At 40.8% G+C, this 21,725-nt stretch overlaps 2 protein-coding genes across 2 annotated transcripts; one reads left to right on the top strand and one right to left on the bottom strand.

Moving 5' to 3' along the window:
• Positions 1-3,821: 3,821 nt before the first annotated feature.
• Positions 3,822-13,165, bottom strand: LOC307046266 (protein max-like). Its single transcript, XM_079692623.1, has 4 exons — positions 12,976-13,165; positions 8,459-8,566; positions 5,223-5,361; positions 3,822-5,136 (listed from the first exon to the last, which is right to left on the bottom strand). Exons 1-4 carry the CDS (start codon positions 13,162-13,164, stop codon positions 4,952-4,954), a joined length of 621 nt encoding a protein of 206 aa, XP_079548749.1. The 5' UTR covers position 13,165; the 3' UTR covers positions 3,822-4,951.
• A 1,841-nt stretch (positions 13,166-15,006) lies between these two features.
• slc10a1 (solute carrier family 10 member 1) lies at positions 15,007-21,673 on the top strand. The gene is made up of 6 exons (XM_079692617.1): positions 15,007-15,214; positions 17,148-17,579; positions 17,670-17,874; positions 18,219-18,397; positions 21,054-21,253; positions 21,371-21,673. The coding sequence occupies exons 2-6, from the start codon at positions 17,176-17,178 to the stop codon at positions 21,433-21,435; spliced, it is 1,053 nt and encodes a 350-aa protein (XP_079548743.1). The 5' UTR covers positions 15,007-15,214; positions 17,148-17,175; the 3' UTR covers positions 21,436-21,673.
• The last annotated feature ends 52 nt before the right edge of the window (positions 21,674-21,725 follow it).

The raw sequence follows: 21,725 nt of genomic DNA, 5'->3' as shown, positions 1-21,725 counted from the left end.
AGCCGCCTGTCAACTAGGTCCTAGGAGACATCAATGAGCTAATCTATATTTGAACTATAAAGTATATACAGAGTTGTTGACAGGTATTAGGAACACGTAGGTAATGAGACCTAATACACACGTCTCTCCCCCCCCCCCCCCCCCCCCCCACCCACCCAGAACAATTATACATCAGACAAAAGCCTTTTTCTACTTTGTAAGTGTTTTTGTTGTATTTTCACATTCTCTTTTTTAGTGGGAATGCTGTTAACAGCATTCCAACTAACTGTTCTTCTACGCACGAAAAGTTTATTATTCCGCCGACTTATTTTGCCGCGCTTCTTCTCCCGCATTGAACATCGCAGAAACTCCGTTCAAACATCAGAACGTTAAGCTCGGTCGGGAATCGATGGCTATTACTTTTCTCATTCATAACTTTCATAATTCCAGAGATACATCCCATAATTCATCACATTTTTAACATTTGAACTTTAACATTGCGCAGCTCGTTAAGGCAGAGTGCGTGATGTCAGAGTTAGAGTGGAGGACCGTTTGAAATTTGCCTTCATATTTTTTTTTTTAAACTGCAATAATTCCCAAACCCTACATTCCTGAGACATCATTTTTCATGACAAACGTAGGAAAACATCCCGTAGCTTGAAAAATGATAAATAATTAAGCAAAAAATAATTAAACAAAGTGGCTCTTGAGGGCATGAAGTGACAAAAACGTTCAACATGTCTCCATTAAAGCCCATTGTAATTTCAGGCAGATATTTCCTCACTGCAGCAGCCGCACACCTTTAGTTAAACTGCCAAAAAGGTCACATTATTAACCCAAAAGTACACAAAAATTACACTTCAGATACTCAACTTCCTTGACATGCTTCACGTTTTGAAATTTCACAGATATCTGTTATCGTTCTTCCACAAAACGTTCACATGTAAGAGGTTCATCTCTCATTCAGAACAATGAAGCCTTTGAAGTCTAGGCACCTCGTTAGCTCAATGATGTCATCACTCCAACGGACATGCTCAGAGCAGCAGATAGCAGTGTGCTAACAGTCCAGCCGTGAAGACATCTACGGGACAGTTTTAAGATTTCTTCAAATGCCGTTGCCATGGCAACACATTGCTCGCCTTGAAACAAGGTTTTCTCATAACTTCAGTGAATATACTCCAAACAGCCCAGAACTTCACAGGTTTGGTAACGATGCAGCCATCAACGCATCTAAGCGTAGTATGGGGTGTCATCAAATGTCGTTGCCATGGCGACAGACCACTCGCCATCAAACACGATGTGGCTGCAAATCCAATCGACACGGTCCATGCGTCAACAGCTCTACGCCAAATCTGAGATCTCACCATATGCCGTTTCCATGGAAACCCATCCCTCACCATCAGGGGCGGACTGGGGGGAAAAAGTGGCCCGGGGATTAATTGACAGACAGGCCCACTTAATGCGCGGCATGTATCGGCCGACCGGCGACGAAAGTATGGTCCTTAACAAAAAACCTATGCATTTTATGTTATTTTGGACAATTATTCATATAGTAATCACATTACCTGAGCCCTTGAGTTGCCAAGAGCAAAATAGTTACAGCATATATTTAGTGATTTTAATGTTAACAGATCATTGATACAATAACATTTTGACCCAATTTGCTTGACTTGACACATGGAATAAAACATGGGCCAAGGAAGCATCCTCAATGTGGGAGAGACAATTTAACAGTGGGTATGGGCAGGTGGTGGACCTCACCACCTCTAGGGGGGTCCGGGGGCAAGCGCCCCCGGGAAGATTTTTTTTTAAATGTTGAAGTTAAATGCATCAATCTGGTGCACTTTGAGAACAAAATTAGGGACTAAATCTATGGCAGTCAGTAGGGGCTTGGACTGTGAGCCGTAGGGTCGCCGGTTCAAGTCCCCGACCGGACTCCATTTGGAGTGTGGACTTCTACTTGGAGAGGTCCCAGTTCAACTCCTGCCCTGCCGTGGTGCCCTTGAGAAAGGCACCGGACATCCCCCTTCCCCCCTCACTCCCATTGCTCCCCGGGCGCTGTACAATAGCTGCCCACTGCTCTAGACTCCTGGTACTAGGATGGGTTAAAAGCAGAGAACACATTTCACTGTGTGTGCTGTGTGCTCTGCATGTGTGACCATTAAAGAGGGTTTCATCCCTCCAAATTCTTCTTCTTCTTCTTTTTCAACACCCATATGAAATATAACTGTAAACAGTTTTCCTTTGCTTTCAACATTTATTTGAACAGCAAGTGGAGGCAAAAGTGACTGCACCCAAAACAATAAACCTGCTAGCTAACAGAATGTGGGCAACACGTTCTTCTCCACAGCCGCTCGACCTCTGAGTCAGACGTCACTTCCCCCCTTTTCTATCCTACGGGTACAGCCGTACAGCCACTCCCCCTGAACCCCGGCCCACATTTGTAAGTGTTCCGGCCCAGCCCAGCCCACTGGGCCACACCCCACTGGGCTGGGCTGGGCTGGTCCGGAACACTTACAAATGTGGGCCGGTAGGATTTAGGTAAGCAAAAAAAAAAAAGGGAGTGGCCGGAACACTTACAAATGTGGGCCGGTAGGATTTAGGCAAAAAAAAAAGATGGTTTTTTTTTTTAATACTTTTTTTTTTTGGCCCTCCGGCCCACACACAGCACCGGCCCACCGGGGAAACTCCCGGTATTCCCAATGGCCAGTCCGCCCCTGCTCACCATAAAACATGATGTCGCTATAACTCCTATGAAAATGTTCAAAAAGTGCTCAAACTTCACATGTGTGCTAACAGTCCAGCCGTGAAGACATCTACGTGACAGTTTTGAGGTTTCTTCAAATGCCGTTGCCATGGCAACACAATGCTCACCATGAAACACGGTTTTCTCACAACTTCAGTTCAAATGCTGTAAACGGCCCAAAACTTCACAGGTTTGGTAACAATGCAGCTATCAACGCATCTAAGCGTATTATGGGATGTCGTCAAATGCCGTTGGCATGGCGACAGATCATTCACCATCAAGTTAGTTCAAAAGTTTGCAGTTCAAATATTCTGCTGCTTTTCCAAGCCTTTTTACTTTGTTTTCTTCTCTCATCACACATTCAAGCCCCCTGTGTTCATGTATCATTTCAATCTAAATTCTTCACTTTCTTCTTACACATTTCATTGCAATCTAAATGATTCACTTTCTTCTTACACATTTCATTTTAATCTAAATGATTCACTTTCTTCTTACACATTACATTTCAGCATAGCAGTTTAGCGTCAGCTTTTCAGCATAAAGCGTTCCCACTAGCAATTTCTTCAGGAATTGCATTGTCCAGTTTATATTGTTCCTCTACACTAACAAACATAAAACGTTTCTCAAAAATATTAAATCTGTTCTTCCTGGTTGTTAATGTTATTAATTTAGCAAAACCTTTTGTGTGTAAAGTATAAATTATGTGACATCCAATGTCATGTAATTCCCCAAAATACATGAAATATTACAAAGAATATTAGCTGTGTCTTCAGTAGTAGACTGAATACAGGCGCAAGTGTTCTGTTGCTCCTAATGTCAATTTAAAATCTGAAACTGCATATAAAAACTAAGAAATCTGTTTCTTGACACCCCAATTAAAGTATAGTGTTCTAGAAATATTTAATATCCTCTGATAGTCCAGTAAATTATCCTTTTTGATTGCTTCCATTCTATGATCAGTACGTTAAATATGACGAGACACACAGGAATGTTTTATAAACTGGGATTGGAAATTAGTTAAACCCCAAACGTGTTTAGCAATTAAGTAAGCTTAATAAGATCATAAATGACAATTAAAAACATGTTGAGGCACAAATACATCCCAAAAGGATAAAATAGTTTTATTTATAGTCTCATAATAAAGGTATGCCTTAACTTGCAAGACAACCGTTGGCAGTATGTACAACATACCTGTAATTTCCATGGAATGGAACAAACAAATATTGATTACGTACACACTAAGTTACCTCTGCGTATAGGGAAGAAAAGAAAGATAAACATTCCCAACACAGGCAAATATTTCAAGGGAAGGCTTTTCTTTGCAGAACTGACACCATTAAAGAGTATACAGTGTTATATACTACACACTGAAATGGACTTTCATTAACAAAAATAAAGGTCGCTGCCCTTGCGTAACATTCAGTATCCATTAGGGGATTTTTTTTCATATTGATATTTGATCTGATACTAATAAAAATAGAGGAAAATAAATAGTTGAACCTGTGGGAAATTCATTGAAACAGCAGGTCAACTCATTCATCCTCCTGTGCTCTCTGGGAAAACTCAAGCCAAATGTAAGGGAGATCAGACATGAGGGTAACAAATCAATTTCCAAGCACTACTATAAATAGAGGAATTCATTCAATTACACAAACATCTTTTAAAGACAAAGACTTCACCCACCTACACTGAGTGGAGGGCCTATCTTAGTAAAACAGACTTTTTTTTTCTTCAAAAGCAGCTTCACATTCTTTTCTGGAAAAGTTTGATTATTAAAAAGGTAAACTATCCCTAATTACCCATTAAAGGTCGAAAAGTCTCACTCTCAGATTGCAGAGGTTGTCTAAAACAACCGAAAGAGAAAACAAAAGCAAATGTATTATAATTTCTGTAGCTTTACCTAAGCCTCATACCTTGTTGTCTCCACATTTGCTTATGAATGGTTATCATGTGGTCTGAAAAAAAGCATATTGTTCTTCAAAACTGCAGAGCTGCCTCACTTTTGGGATTTAAAAGTTGTTGCTGGGCCATGAAACGGAGTGACAGGATGCTTGCCAGGAGGGAAAGGAAGGTAGAAGCGTTTTATACATAACAGCACCGCTCTCACACAGTCTCCAGCTTGTCTCCTGGACTGCCGTTTGAAGGCAGGACAGTGTGGACAGGTGAGAGGAGTGGGGGCTGGTGGGCAAAAAGAGTCTGTTTGGAGAACCGGGAAATGACCCGGGTCTAGCTGGGCTCCACACGCAGCTTCTTTCTGTTGGGAGGCTCGTCCGGCTCTGATTCAGAGCTGGAGTCAGAGCCGCCGTCGAAGGCCGACACCGCGCTGCCTTTCCGGTTGGTGTACATGCTGCTGTCAGAGGAGTAGTTCGTCTGGAGCTGAGTGTTCCCCTTCGCCTTCTCCAGAGCCCGAACTGCAGTAACCAGAGACAGAAAGACACATTAGATCCAGTCGAATACTGTCGTACAAATACACAAACGAAACCGTTCGTCCACGTACCCTGCTGCTCTAACAGTGCATTCTGCTTCTTTAAGTCATCGATGTCTTGCTGGTGGGTATGGTTTTTTCGCCTCATGTACTGGATGTACTCGGTGGCTTTGTCTAGAATCTGTGCTCGGGAAGCCTGTTTGACAGAACTCTGTCAGCAAAAATTTGAGGGAAAAAGAGCCGTGGGAAAAGAGCTGCAGTGTCTGTTCAACAGAACAAAATTAATTGTGCCAAAACAGTTATACAGTGATCAGTGTTACACATGTACGTTGCAACTGGGGATGGCAGGTTCAGCTCATTTAGCTTTCGATAGCCAACACGCATTAACAAATATTTGTATCGGTTGATTAAAAGAAAAAATAATAATAATAAGGCAAAATGACGTGAAATAGAAGAGGCACTTTACATTTACTCCAGAGCTACATGAATCAATTAAATTTGACGCGCTATATCTGTTTAGATGAGCTGAAATTTCTTTCGCAATGTTAATTTAAACACATAATCTGTAACCAATCACCAATTTTTTTTTAAAACATTTGTATTTAAACATCGACATCCCCAGTTGCAATTACTTTTTAATAAGGATAAAAAAACATAACCATTCCAAAGGGTTAGCAACCTTTTGGTGCTAACAATGACATATTGCAGAATATTTCCTAGCACAAATACACACATTTCCTCCATGATAAAGCACCATACCAACTGCACAATGAATTATGCCAATGTCTGCTGCACCTGCTAATAATGATTTACTGATAAAATGGACTATACCAACAAATGTCTCTTGGTTACGGTGGGCTAGGTGCTAAAAGGTTATAGAGCTGCTGCCTTCAGTCTGTAATAAATAGTACACTGAGGACATGTGAGGCAATATTTCAGATCTCAGATTTCATCATTAAGGGGAAACTAGTGTGAGCTTATTTGACAAAGGTGGCTTTGCTGGCAAGCACTTTTCTAAAATAAGCCCCTGATTTACTGTTTGTCCTGAGATAGAGATTACTATCTAATATATGCATCCAATGAAGCATTGCATGAAGTCTTATGATGATCAGAGGCTGTTGTTGGGGCTGCATAAACGTTTTTTTATTTTTGTTTTGTAGGCAGACCATGCAGGCCAGCCTGATGGTCACCAAGGTTCATGTTTTAATAGCATTTTTACAAAAAAAGCCCAGGCGACCATAACATGTGAAAAAAGGGCTTAGACCTCAGAGAGTTAGGGTGCGTTCACACCTGCTTTGTATAGTCCGGTTGAGTCGAACCCTGGTGCGTTTAGCCGCTTGGTGCGGTTCATTTGGGTCGGTGTGAACACAGTCCGAGACCTCTTAAGTGAACTAAACAACCGGACTCTGGTCCGCTAAAATACCGGTAGGTGGTCTCGGAGCACTTGCTTGCGAACTCTGGAGCGGTTCATTGCTGGTGTGAACGCAGTCCGCACCAAAACATAGGAAGCGTAGTATTTATGTGTCACAAGAACGCGGATATCTTCAAAATCTTTAGCGAAAGAGTCTTTCAAGACATCCGCGGTTGATAGTTAAAGAGTGAAGCAGAATGAAGTGTTGAACAGTGTCGTGTAAAGTAAAAATTCTCCGTCAGCTACATAAATGTAAGAACACCTGTCGTCGGTGAAACGTCCCTCCTTACTTCAGAACGTCTCTCGTGTTATAATGTTTTTTAACTGACGTTGTCTGATTATATAATCATAAACGCGGGCCGCTAGTGTCTGTTGATCTCCAGACTAACAGTAGCATGAGAATAACCTGCCGATGCTCCATGCCGGAGGCTCCGGTAGAAATTGCCGGGATTTGCGTTTTTACCCCCTTAATGTCTGACCAATGGTTGAACAGCATTTCCGAGCACATGACTTGTGTTTAAACTTTATAGTCCGTTTGAGTGTGAACGCAAACCGAACCTTCTGAAAAATGAAACAATGTAACAAACTGTCGTCTGGTGGCACCAGAAAACGGACTATTAGGTGTGAATGTACCATTAAACTTGGGCCATAGTTTTACTGTATTTTGTTTTGAAAATCCACAGCGGAGGTTTGTGTCGTACTACATGCGGTGTATTTTGCATATCTCTCTGTAGCCAACGATCTGTGAGTCTGTTGGCTCGGACATAAACTCCGTAATAAATGTAGTCTACATTTCATAAGAGGTGTAAAACCTGAGAAAATTTTAAATCGCATTTGAACTAAATCCTTATATTTATTAGTTATTATTAGATTTATTGTGTGAACGAGGCGATATAGAAAAGTTTAAGCTGTCATTATTAGGCCGTTATGTACTGTTGGAGTGGTAAGCAGGCCTATTGTTTTTGGATATTTGTGGAGTTAGGTGGTCCTTGAGTGTTTTTTTATTGGTTAAGTGGTCCTTGGTATGAAAAAGTTTGAGAAACACTGCGCTAGTGTTTTGTCAACGGGGGGAGCTTCGCTGCGGGGAAATTATAAAGATGGCAAGTCCGCCCCTGAAAAATGTCTATGCACACGTTATTATTAAGAAAAATAATTAAATGTTTGTAAATTTCCATTTTTCTTTTGTAATCATCTCGCGACCCCCACTTCGGGAACCCCTGTTCTAGATCCGAGAGAGGCAGCTGTATGTATCAGATGCATTTGAAAAAGGGGGGGGGGGCAGTTTGAGGGTCAGGTTCTGGTGTTTGATTAAGACATGTTGTTGTGGCCTGGCCGGTGCAGATTGGCTCTTATAACGGGTCAGGTGGGGGCAGTTATGAAATAGCCCCTACCTGTGCATAACAAGGCTTTGAGCGTTAACACATCAGAACTGGCATATTTCACTATGTTCGGTATAATAAAAAAACAGTATAATCATTTTGTTAATAATTTTAATTTAATAATCGACAACTTCGACTGCCCATTCTTCAGACTGTCATCCTTTAAGTATAATATAATTCAGTTAGAAATAATTTAACAACATACAAGTAGCTTTGTATGTTTATTTATAAATAATTTAACTGCTAGAGTATCATATGACTAATGTGGTTAATCTAGAGAAAACACACCCCCTCCTGACAGTTTCTCATCTGTTTGTTTTCCTATATCTTAGGACATGCAGTTCAGGTTATGTAAATAGTTAGCTAGCCTTAAGGCAGACAAACTGATAGTGACACTGACAAGAACATCTAAAAGTTGTTTATGTGAACTAGGTTGCTGTGCCCTGAGATAGAGAGCTTACCTTAAAACAGATTCAACATCTTTTCTGGTAGAGAAAATGCATATATTTTCCTCTCACCTTCTCCCCTTGTAATGCAGGCACAGAATCTCGTAAACCAGAAAAGCTGTCTTTAATGTGGTCCCTGCGTTTGCGCTCCAGCGCGTTGTGATGGGCTCGCTTGTCTGCCTACAAATGGAGAGGCAAAGTGTACACTCAGAACGCAGCTCAAATACTCAAAAACTCATAAGATAATACCAAGGAAGTCATTCCCATGTGAGTTTGGACATAGAAGAAAGACAGAGCTATTCAAAAATGTCAATATACAAATGTTTCAGCTTTGAATTGGACTCAAGCAGAATGAATAGTGGTACAAAACGTGTTATGTGTTCTTACACTCATCATACAGCAGGGACCTGTGGTGTGAGCATAATGTTCACAGGGAGGGAATGTGTTTACAGAACGTTAACTAAATACAGTGGGGCAAAAAAGTATTTAGTCAGCCACCAATTGTGCAAGTTCTCCCACTTAAAAAGATGAGAGAGGCCTGTAATTTTCATCCTAGGTACACTTCAACTATGCGAGACAGAATGGGGGGAAAGAATCCAGGAAATCACATTGCAGGATTTTTAATGAATGAATTGGTAAATTCCTCAGTAAAATAAGTATTTGGTCACCTACAAACAAACAAGATTTCTGGCTCTCACAGACCTGTAACTTCTTCTTTAAGAGCCTCCTCTTTCCTGCACTTGTTAACTGTATTAATGGCACCTGTTTGAACTCGTTATCAGTATAAAAGACACCTGTCCACAACCTCAAACAGTCACACTCCAAACTCCACTATGGCCAAGACCAAAGAGCTGTCAAAGGACACCAGAAACAAAATTGTAGACCTGCACCAGGCTGGGAAGACTGAATCTGCAATAGGTAAGCAGCTTGGTGTGAAGAAATCAACTGTGGGAGCAATTATTAGGAAATGGAAGACATACAAGACCACTGATAATCTCCCTCGATCTGGGGCTCCACGCAAGATCTCACCCTGTGGGGTCAAAATGATCACAAGAACGGTGAGCAAAAATCCCAGAACCACACGGGGGGACCTAGTCAATGACCTGCAGAGAGCTGGGACCAAAGTAACAAAGGCTACCATCAGTAACACACGACGTAGAGAGCATTTAGATGATCCAGAAGAGGATTGGGAGAATGTCATATGGTCAGATGAAACCAAAATAGAACTTTTTGGTAAAAACTCAACTAGACGTGTTTGGAAGAGAAAGAATGCTGAGTTGCATCCAAAGAACACCATACCTACTGTGAAACATGGGGGTGGAAACATCATGCTTTGGGGCTGTTTTTCTGCAAAGGGACCAGGACGACTGATCCGTGTAAAGGAAAGAATGAATGGGGCCATGTATCGTGAGATTTTGAGTGACAACTAGGGCTGCACGATTTTGGGAAAAAATCTAATTGCGATTTTTCTGACAAATATTGCGATTGCGATATTTGTTTTTAAGCGACCCAACGTAAGTTTATTGTAAAATGCGGCCATAACTCCGGCTAGGAAGGTCGTATCAACATGCTCCCGTCTCTAGCACCCCCGCAGCCCGAGCTACGAGTGAAAGAACTAAACTTACATGAAACTTCCGTTGGGTTGCTTTAAAGTCAAGCTTCAGTTTAAGATTCACCCTGTAATAGATGTAAAACATGTGATGGAGCATTACTAACCTGCCTCAGATGGTTTGTTTCACCAAACCATCGAGGAAAGCTCCATTGGAAGCCATTTGGAAAGGGCAGGCACTTTCAAAAATTCTTGGCAGGTGATTGGATCAATCTGTCTATCACCTATTATCATGGGCCACTTCTGAGTGGTTAACAATGGCTGGAACATGTGGAGTACAGCACTTCTGATTGGTGTGGATGACTGACACACAAGAAGAAAAAATAATAATAATAATGTGAAAAAAAAATCGCAGGCTTTGCGATTTGATAATCGCATCATTTCAAATCGCGATTTCGATTTAAAATCGACTAATCGTTCAGCCCTAGTGACAACCTCCTTCCATCAGCAAGGGCATTGAAGATGAAACGTGGCTGGGTCTTTCAGCATGACAATGATCCCAAACACACCGCCCGGAAAACGAAGGAGTGGCTTCGTAAGAAGCATTTCAAGGTCCTGGAGTGGCCTAGCCAGTCTCCAGATCTCAACCCCATAGAAAATCTTTGGAGGGAGTTGAAAGTCCGTGTTGCCCAGCAACAGCCCCAAAACATCACTGCTCTAGAGGAGATCTGCATGGAGGAATGGGCCAAAATACCAGCAACTGTGTGTGAAAACCTTGTGAAGACTTACAGAAAACGTTTGAGCTCTGTCATTGCCAACAAAGGGTATATAACAAAGTATTTAGATTAACTTTTGTTATTGACCAAATACTTATTTTCCACCATAATTTGCAAATAAAGTCTTTAAAAATCCTACAATGTGATTTTCTGGATTATTTTTTCTCATTTTGTCTCTCATAGTTGAGGTATACCTAGGATGAAAATTACAGGCCTCTCTCATCTTTTTAAGTGGGAGAACTTGCACAATTGGTGGCTGACTAAATACTTTATTGCCCCACTGTATGTGGCATTGTTAAAAGGTTGGAACAGCATACATAGGTCAGTTTTGTCTACCAAATGTCCTTCACGAGAACTAGATTTTAACTCCAACGTCTACCTTCTCCCCGCTGTTTCAAAAGGACTGAACAGAACCAATAGAAGCAGGTAAATGCAGCCTTAAGAGCAATATCTTCCAGAGAAAGTCATAAAATGCTTGCTTTTTTGGCAATAGCTTTATAACTTGGCATAGATTTGTGTATCTTGTATTTGTGTATCTTGCACCTTGAATGTAAGGAACAATTTTCAAAAGTAAAATACAATAAAATGTATATTATTAGGAAGAAACACCATATATATTTAAATGTACATGTGTAGCTGCATGCATGTCATTCATAAGCGCTGCCAATGATTGTGTAAACATAACGTGATCAAATGACCTCTCTTACAGTAAGTTCTGCACTGAGCAACACTAAAACCATATCTTTATTCGTATCAAGGATTAATCTATAAACGTGGGCTTAACAGCATGTTATGTATAGTGTGGCTTTAAGAGGATCCCAAGCTGGAGATCACAGCTTAATCAAAGGGGGGAGGGGAATCCATGGCTGTGAGAAATATGTGGCCAGATCGAGAATCTGACACAAAATCATATGCATACTCAATTGAAACCCTATGGCACCTTTATATGCAATTTTAAAGCAGCTGTTTGTAAACCACGGGGCATTTAACTCAGCATGTACATTGTACAGTATGTGTTATGTTGCATTTGGCAAGTATGCTTCAAATGCAGCTTTAAATAATGCAGCAGTGCTTAATTCTCGCATTAGGAAAACACATTTTAAAAAGGCCCAGATATGTGCAGGAACAGAACAGGTGAACTTGGCATGTTGCTAATCGACAACACACGAAAACATCAACACTGTCTCTGGGGTTCTTCTCGCACAACCGCAGTTTGGGGTGTGTTGCGCCTGTATTCATGCAGTTACGCCGTGGTTGCTTGGAGCGGCCATGATGGACGTTTAAAGACTCGCTGAAAACCTTGAAAGTTACGCTAACTACAATAAACACTCAATTTCCACATCCCTAATTCAACGGTATGGGAGGAAAAAATTACATTTAAATATAAATCCACTTCAAAAGTAGTTACGTATTGAATGGCATGGGGAACGTTCACTATCTTTGAAGTAATATAATCAACAACAACAATTATCATACTACATTTGCTTTCCTCATCTGCTGAGAATATCCTAAACTGTTGAATTATAGTATTTTAATGTACAGTTGTTTATTAGAGTTCAACTTTTGAGTTAATAAGCAGTTTGGATGTGACCTTTCGTCTAATGTTATGTTCTCGCATGTTATGTTCTCTCCAGAACTGCACAGCTAAGAGACTCAACATTATATATGTTCTATATCTTCTTTGAATTCTGAGCAGACATCTATTGGGATGTACAGTAAACCTATAAACATTACTTGTCGTTGTAAAACATTAAGGGAAGTGTCAATGCATTACATTACGTATAACAGTGGAGGTAAACAACACGTAAAATACCGATTTTATCACATTTTCAAGAAGACGTATTCCATTAATTGATGTGTAATATAATATGTGCACGTAAGTTTGTCCAAGTCCTTTTTGGCCGCTCACAGCACCTGTACCGTAATTGCACTATTAAATAAGCAACCAGATCTAAACGACGGCTGGCTTAACTGGTTTCGCAAAAGACAGCTCACTTGACCGCAGTAAAACCACGGAACATATTCACCAGACTCACTGCTCGACTTTATGTTACAAGCCAGCGAGTCAGTTGCTACTGAAAAAACACTTCTTGTAAAAAAGATCACCTCCTATTCGTCTTAAAATCTAGTAATAAATATGAAACCCAGCAAGCTAACTAGCTAGCTAGCTAGCTCAATCAGATATCGTAGGTTGGCAGGCATGTTAAAGTTGCTGTTGGCTAACAAATTGGCTAGCTACTTCTAGAGGAAACTAAACCACATACATCGCTGTCGACGTCGATGTCATCGTTTTCGCTCATTCTTCGGTGAACTGGTTCGAAAAAAGAAAGCAAGCAGCTGTCAAAACAAAGTGCAGCGACAACTGGAGGCAAATAATAAAATCTAGCACGGAGCTTTCCTACAGCAGACACATGACGATCAACGGTTTCTTTACACGTGATTCGCCTACACATGGACTGAAAAACATAAACAGCGCAGGCGCATCAAAGCAAGGCCTTATGGGAAATGAAGTAATTTGACCACTCACAGCCGTACTAGCGCTGTCGCTGCTTCTGGCATAATAACTACATTTCCCATAAGACAATGGGTTTAGACTCTCCCACCAAAATATACCGTTATCTCCTACAAGTAGCAAGCACAGCAGCCTCAGGACCTTCCGTGTTATTACTCAAATTCATGCACATATCTTTGCTGTATTGTAATTATAACAATTGAAACATGCATTTCTTGAAATTGTCACAAGTGAATCAGTGATGTCGAAACATATACAATAATATTTGATGTGACATGCTCCTGAAATATCTGTTATGCAAACACGATTCTCTGGTATTGGCAGCAAAATGCATTTTGTTAAAGTGTGATGGTCATTGACAACAGGGCAGTGTGTTACAATAATTAAGCTCTTCTTGCAGCATATGATTTTGAGGCCAGATGGTGGCCTGGCTCACTATGGCTGCCATCCCCCACCCACCATTCATGGCTTTACACTTGCCTCCACAGGACCTTTAAATAGCTTCTGCAGCAAGTCATCACTGCATATAAACCTGCTGCAGCACCCAATACATGCACTTATGAATGTATTATGAGGAGTTATTTGTCTAATTTGAATAGGAAAGAGAGGAACATGGGCTGTTTTATGTCTTTTTAAATTACATGATAACACATACACTTTCTCATGTAATATTTAGACACCATGTCGGGCCTTTGACCTTTACTGTCATGACTTTCTCACCTGTGCAACGGGAAAAGTCCATCAATCCAGCAGTAAAAAAACTTGTAAATGGTTGTATTTTTGCACACAGAATACAATCTGTATTATATTAAATGATGATGTCTAAAAATACATCTTAATAAATTAAATAAATCGGGAGAACCAGGGATTTATTGTGTGTTTCCTCACACAATTAGGTTTTCCAAATGTTGTCCACAAGTTTTAATATGTCAATAGGGTTATGGAACTATCACAGACATACTGCATATCGGAATACTTTGATTGCCTTTTACACAATTGATTAACTTGAATGGGAAACACTTTTAGATGGTGATATTCAACATAATGCTTGGATCAGTTACATCTGATTTTTCTACGATTTTCGAGGAATTCTAGGATTCAAATGTATAGCAAATGTAAATTATATTTATCCTCATAATTTAATATTCTCAGTTTACTTTTTATCAGATGGAAAATATTCATAAATACTTGCTTTGCTGTACTTTGATTGTCCTTAATGCCTCCTTAAATCTCAAACAACATCTATGGCTATCAGTTGTATCTGTTTTTGTTGCATAATATTGTTTAACCAGACATCTATGCATGTGGAAGCAGCAAGTTAACATAGCTAAAGCTCATGATCATGTAAGAGACTCCATTGCATGTTAGCACGTGAGGTGCATTGAGATTTAAGAAATGGCCCCTTCAGTTTAGACACATGCTTCAGAGATTAAGCCAACAACATTGTAGCCTGCTCCGCTGTGCAAGTTGTAATTAAAAGTTCTTGGTGTACAAAGCACCCAAGTCTCACAATAAAAAGAGGCCCCTTTTGAAAAGACTGACAACTCTGCCAGGCAAACTGTGTCTGCCCCGTTGCATAATGATAATTGGGGGTCTGTTTACACATTTGAGGCCAAATGCATAAAGTGCCTTTTTAGAGGTACAGAAGCAAGTCTATTCTGGCCAAAGTTTCCCAAAGTGCCCTGAAAAACTGGTACCAACTCCTGATGTGTTGGGCATGACTTCCAGTAATCGGCTTGAAAGCTGGATACATTAGAATTCTGTGTAACATGTGAGAATAAAAACAGCGGTGCAAGGAGTTGAACTAGGTTCAAATGGTTTGCTTCTGGAGTTGAACGTGTTTACACCGACCATGTTGCCATGAGTCCATGTGACAGCGAGGGGAGGGCACAGGGGCCAAAAAGAGTTAGGCACAAGAATGTGAGGAGGAGAGATGGAAACAATAGTGAGAGTGAGTACAGCAAAGTTACCGAAGCTGGCTTGAAATTAAGGTAAGAAAATTATCCGCTATTTCTTATTTATTGTCATTATACATTTTTGCTTTTCAAAAGGTAAGACTGCAGCTATGGTATTCTTAAAGTATCACCAGTCATTTTTATGAAAAGACCAAAATAGAACAAATTAATTATAAAGTATTCGGTATAACAGCCTGCTAACCAACTGTTAGAAACATTAAGATGCATGTTGTTTTCCAAAGTTTGTTGTTGTTCTGACTTTGTATAGATATCGCTTTGGATAAAAGCATCAGCTAAATGTAATGTTATGTATGTACTGTGTTAGGCTGCAAAGATAATAACTGAACAACTTAATTGTTATATTTTTTCACACAAAGAAATGTATTGATTGTAAGGAAAAGATAAAATGATGCAATTGATTTTAAATGATCTGTAATTGATTTAGAGACATGTTAAAAGCCTGAAGCTGAGGTCGTAGTTACACAATCAAATAACATAAATCATTTAAGAACAAAACAGTGATTTAAATTAGAGAAAATGTTTGGAGTAGTCTGACATGTCTTGTGAGTGTACAGTGTGGACGAAACAACAAGATCATAGAGATATACACAATGAAAGATGGCTGAGGGATGGCACAATACTCAGCAGTAGTACAGGAGAAGGACATAATGTCAGATTATACAGACTTCAGTTGTAATGCTACTTGTAATCGTTTTGGGGGTTTACCTAAAGTATGTTTAAATTTGAAGAACATGTGTGTTTTTACTTCTTTTGCTGTGTGGTTTAGTCATTAAGAGATATATTTATAAAATACATCATATATACAAACAATTACAAATAAATCCTCTTAAGATGCATAGTCGTTTTTTCCCACAAAAAAGTTAAATTATCTTGTTAAAAATCCAGAATAAGCTGATTTGTTCAACTAAAAACATATACGGATATAACATATCTTAACACCAGTGTCAGCTGCATTCTGGACCGCAACTGGCTTCCCAACCATCTGTGATGACATAAAAACATAATAATAATAATAATAATAAATAAACATAATATTAGATCACACGTTGTAACGGTACTTATAATAGTTTTTGGGGTTTACCTAAAGTATGTTTAAGTTGGAAGACCATTTGTATTTTTACTTCTGCTGTGTTGCTTAGTCATTAAGAGATAGATTAATACAAATAAATCATACATAGATACATGAAAACAATAACGACTTAAGATGCATTCGTTTCTTTCCACAAAATTGTTAAATTATCAATATCTTTCACTGAAAACATATATGGGTAGGATATAACATTTCTTAACACCAGTGTCAGCTGCATACTGAACCGAAACTGGCTTCCCAACCATCTGTGATGACAGAAAACATACCGGTTCATGCTGAGATTCAAGGGGAGCAAAGAGAAACTTTCCCTCTTCAACGAGTCAATGTGGAAACAGCATCTGATGTCAGACTCTGCACGTTCATCATACTGCAAAGTACACGTCAACCATTCAAAAGAAGCATTACAAATGATGTTTTTACATATGCAGGTGTAAACTCTGGCTTCTTTTTCATTTTTGCTGATTAATGGTATGCTGGACTTTGACTGAACTCTAAAAGCTGCTGCTGTCCTGGCTTCACATTGGTGATATTATGCATTCCTGTTATTGTATTATCAATCAACACTAATCAAGTATTTGATGTAATTTGCCCGAGTTTTTTAAATTCCCCTGTACCAAAAGAATGCAATCCAATTAAAGTTGGGCTTAGAATAAAGCAAGAAGGCTGGAAAACTGTGTGGATAAACCCAACTAAATTCAATAAATAGCAGGTTAAATATTAGTAATACTCAATTTATTCTCAAATGAATACTGAAATCAAATGCTAGATGCTGAATTTATGTGTATTGACGTCTAATGAATGCAAAAACAAACTGTATTGCCTTAGCTGGTAATTTATTTAACTTGCTTTGTGTTCCAGGTGAGAACCGCAGCCCAGCCGTGTTGGGATGAGCGCCACAATGAACGCCACATTAGTCTACAAGGGAATAACTGACATTTACAATGAGGCAAACGTCTCTGGCAATGGAAGTGTGATGGGTGTCTTGAACATCCCCCCTTCCCTAAACAAAGCCATCAACATCCTCTTGGTCGGCATCCTCTTCATCACCATGATATCTCTTGGCTGTACGATGAAGATTTCCAAAATAAAGGCCCATCTCTTTAAGCCAAAAGGAGTATCCATTGCTCTGCTGGCCCAGTTCGGCATCATGCCCCTGACTGCTTTCTCTCTAGCCAAAATCCTGCAGATGGAACCCATCAAGGCTGTGACTGTGCTCATCTGTGGCTGCTGTCCAGGGGGAAGCCTGTCCAACATTTTCTCCCTGGCTATGAAGGGTGACATGAACCTCAGGTGAACCCTCATTCATGTTTTGATTCCAGGTAACAACATTGAAGGCAGGTCAGCCTAACAAAGCTTCTTCTCTCTCTGACACCTCCCCAGCATCGTGATGACCACCTGCTCCTGCATCGCTGCTCTGGGTCTGATGCCGTTGCTGCTCTATATCTACTGCCAAGGTTTTGACGGTCTGGAAGATGCCGTACCGTACGTCGGCATCATCTCTGCTCTCGCTCTCACCCTGGTGCCTTGTGCCATTGGCATAGCCATAAACCACTACAAACCCAAATACTCACCGTTCATCAAGAAAGTGAGACTGAAATTTGAAAGCAAACATTTTGGACTTGTCATATCGGGAAAACCAGCATGCACAATACCATAAAACTGAACCATTGTTTTATTTTATACACCTGTGCTTTTACAACTGTAAAACATAATGAAAAAAAACAAGTTTCCATGAAAAGTCATCATGGCATCGGTGTAATTTTTGGTACAAATAAACAGGAAGTCCTCCGTCTGAAAGCAGACCTTGAAGCCTCCAGACGATGTTTGCCACATTTGGAATTAGGCAGGAACAGAGTCGTTTTTTTTCAGTACATTTCATGTTGCGATTCATTAACTGACCCTTGTAACATGTTGTTGCTTTCTCCTCAGGCTGGTCTCGGCATCCTGCCAGTTGCAGCTGTCCTAGTGTGCGGTCTGTGTTATTTCGTCAGCAAAGACGTGGTATGGCTCGTCCTCACACCGGATGTGCTGACCGTGGGGGCTCTGATGCCTCTGATTGGATTTACGCTGGGATATATGATGTCTATGATATGCAGACTCGGTCCAAAGTAAGTGAAAAATCTCTATAATTGGGTTGCTTTCATTGTTTTGTATGATGTGAGGGGATAATTGGTTGTTTTTTAAAAACACACAATAGAAACAAATAAATGTTGTTTGCAACCCTTTGGTTTAATCTTAAGGGCCTGATCAATAGCTATATAGTGAATATAATTACTATAAACACTATTATACAAGTTTATACAATATGATGCTCCAACAGAGGAAACTGTAAAAAGTATAGTTATAACAGTAAAAGGCTACTTCCACATTTATGCATCATCATTTTAATTAATAAATAGGTAATAGTCAAACCTTCACAAGAGCCGTCTTTTACTTTTGATACTAATTAAGCAAAAATGTCCTTTTAATTAAGGATCTAAATCCCGTCTCAAAGTTTTATTTTAAACCAACCTACAGTGCTAAAATAAGTGAAGAAAAACTAGATTAAAAAATCTAAATCTGGGAAAAATCATATTATTTCAAGACAAAACCCTGAGTACTGTCCTGGATCTCCACGCCCCACTGAAATCACGAACAGTCAGCTTCTCCCACTCAGCCCCTTGGTTCACTTCAGAGTTACGTAGCATGAAGGCAGTTGGGCGTGTACTCGAGCAGCATCTCGCACGATCTGGACTCACTGTTCACAGATTAGCCTATCAGGAACATCAACAAACCTATTCAAAGTCACTCAAAAAAGCACGGTCGTAGTTCTACTCAAACATCATCAGTAACAATCCTGGAAACTCCAAGCAGCTTTTCTCTACTGTTGATCATCTCCTCAAGCCACAAACTTCCTCACACATCGACACTACAGAAGAGCAGTGCAATAACTTTGTTACTTTCTTCAGGACAAAAGTTGCCACTATTCGCTCACTTCTCTCCACCCCTTGCACTTTGTCTCTACTGTTAACCCACAGCATGGGATTTTCCAACCGCTCTGCTGCTTCGCGGAGATCTCTCGGCAAGAGGTTGCAGACATCATCTGCAAGATGAAAGATGAAACCCTCCACCTGCACAGTAGACCCTCTACCCACAGCCCTTGTCAAATCGAAAATCTCGGCTATAAGTCCCACGATCACTGACGTCATCAACAGCTCCCTCAAGGCTGGCCATGTTCCATCGGCTCTTTAAACGTCATCAGACCCCTTCTCAAAAAACCCGTCCTAGACCCAGATGTCCTCGCACACTACAGGCCCATCTCCAACCTCCCATTTCTAGCCAAGGTGCTGGAAAAAGTAGTTGCCGCCCAGCTTCAGGACCAACTACAACTAAACGGCCTCTCTGAGAAATTCCAGTCCGGTTTCCGTTCCGCCCACAGCACTGAAACAGCTCTGGTCAGGGTCACAAACGACCTGTTAATGATGGTTCCCCATCTCTCCTCATCCTCATGGATCTGACTGCAGCATTCGACACTGTCAACCATAACATCCTCCTTCAGCGCCTCGAACACACCATCGGACTCTCTGACTCCGCCCTGGGCTGGTTCCAGTCGAGTACGTCTCCTTGGGAGGTGCGAGGTCCCAGACACACCCTGTCACCTGTGGTGTCCCTCAAGGGTCGGTCCTCGGGTCCACTCTGTTCACCCTGTACACTCTGCCCCTTGGTCATGTCATCAGCAAGCATGGAATATCATTCCATTGCTACGCTGATGACACCACGCAGCTATATATAAAGACATACCCTATCCCACATGCTTCCTCACCGTCCCATCAACATCCCTTAACACCTGCATTGAGGAGAAAGGCTTGGATGCAGCAAAACTTCCTGCAGCTAAATAGCTCCAAAACAGAAGCTATTTTAGTTGGCACACCAAACCAGGTCCAGCCATCTCCCATAACCCACGTTACCTTTTCTGGCCAAATCATACCCCTCTCCGCAGAAGTTACCAACCTGGGTGTAAGATTTGACCGACATCTGACCTTTGACACCCACATCAAACACCTGTGCAAAACCTTCTTCTACCGCCTTAGGAACATTGCAAAACTCCGTCCCACTCTCTCCCTGTCAGATGCTGAACAACTGGTCCATGCCTTCGTCTCCTCAAGGCTCGATTACTGCAACGCTCTCCTCATCGGGACTCCTAGCGGGAGCCCTCAGAAGCTCCAATACGTACAGATCAGTGACGCCAGGATCCTGATGAGGATGAGAAAATACAACCACATCACACCCGTTCTTTATTCCCTCCACTGGCTTCCTGTCTCATTCAGGTTCTAATACAAGATCGCACTACTGACCCATCAATGCATCCACGGGAAAGCTCCTCCATACCTGAAGGAACTTCTCACATCACAAACCTCCACACGCAACCTCCGCTCCACAACCAACCATTGGCTTCGCCCCCCCCGAGGACCAAACTCCGCACGAAGGGGAGATCGGGCTTTCTGTGCAGCTGCTCCTCACCTGTGGAATTCCCTCCCAGACCACCTGAGGACTCCACAGATAATGGACGCCTTCATGAAAGGCCTAAAAACCTTTTTTTTAATAAAAAAAAAGCCTTTGATTAAACTTTTGTTTGTTTTTATTATGCCTCCTGTAGCACCTTGGGATTGCTGTTAGCAATGAAAGGTGCTTTACAAATAAAATGTATTATTATTAGTATATGTCAATACAATTGGTGCATTTGAGTAGAACATTACTAATGCCAAGTGACTCACCTCTCTTTAGATGCAGCAGGACAGTCTCCATGGAAACAGGGTGTCAAAACATCCAGCTGTGCACTGCCATCCTTAAAGTGGCCTTTTCCCCCCAGGTCATAGGACCCATGTTTCTCTTCCCGCTGGTATACTACACATTCCAATGTGCAGAGGCCCTGCTGCTGACCCTCTGCTTCAGATGTTACCGAGCATTCAAGCCACTGGCCGAGGGTAACTGTCACAGCTGTCCCAGTGTTTTTGTACAGCTGTGTCCAGCACACAGACATTTGGAGCTATTGGTGTTTTGAATTAAGACTATTAAAATGTAAATGTACCTCTCTTACACAGATGGTGACGATGTTAAACAAAATGGAGGTGAAGCGGCAATGATGGCGCCACAAATCACCGCCTAGTGCTGGAGCAAGGAGCCGAATCCTACCTAGTGAAGACTCCATAACATGTTCTACACTCAGGCCTGTGATAGGGAAGGCTGGTGAAACAAGGGGGACTAATACTCTTAATACTGTCTACTTAATCAATTCTATAAAATGGTGACTATATGTACTGCTTAATATGCCATGATTAAAAAAAAAAAATCCATTTTGTATTTATATTTTTGTACTTAAAATGTGCTAATTTTATGACTTATAATTTGACAATAAATGAATATGTGGATAAAATATATTGATGTGTCATGTGGTCT

The sequence above is a fragment of the Notothenia rossii genome (assembly GCF_949606895.1).
Source record: "Notothenia rossii genome assembly, chromosome: 7".
Lineage (NCBI taxonomy): Eukaryota > Metazoa > Chordata > Actinopteri > Perciformes > Nototheniidae > Notothenia > Notothenia rossii.
This window is presented reverse-complemented; position numbering and strand designations above follow the sequence as displayed.

What these genes read in the sequence shown, in the direction of transcription:
- LOC307046266 (XM_079692623.1), bottom strand. Translation starts at nt 13,164, where the DNA reads ATGTGTAGGCGAATCACGTGTAAAGAAACCGTTGATCGTCATGTGTCT. An exon ending in CTGCATTACAAGGGGAGAAG is followed by an intron (nt 5,362 to 8,458) that starts GTGAGAGGAAAA and finishes TTTTGCTGACAG; the next exon opens with AGTTCTGTCAAACAGGCTTC. An exon ending in TGCACTGTTAGAGCAGCAGG is followed by an intron (nt 5,137 to 5,222) that starts GTACGTGGACGA and finishes TGGTTACTGCAG; the next exon opens with TTCGGGCTCTGGAGAAGGCG.
- slc10a1 (XM_079692617.1), top strand. Translation starts at nt 17,176, where the DNA reads ATGAGCGCCACAATGAACGCCACATTAGTCTACAAGGGAATAACTGAC. An exon ending in ACTCACCGTTCATCAAGAAA is followed by an intron (nt 17,875 to 18,218) that starts GTGAGACTGAAA and finishes CTTTCTCCTCAG; the next exon opens with GCTGGTCTCGGCATCCTGCC. An exon ending in ATATGCAGACTCGGTCCAAA is followed by an intron (nt 18,398 to 21,053) that starts GTAAGTGAAAAA and finishes ACCTCTCTTTAG; the next exon opens with ATGCAGCAGGACAGTCTCCA.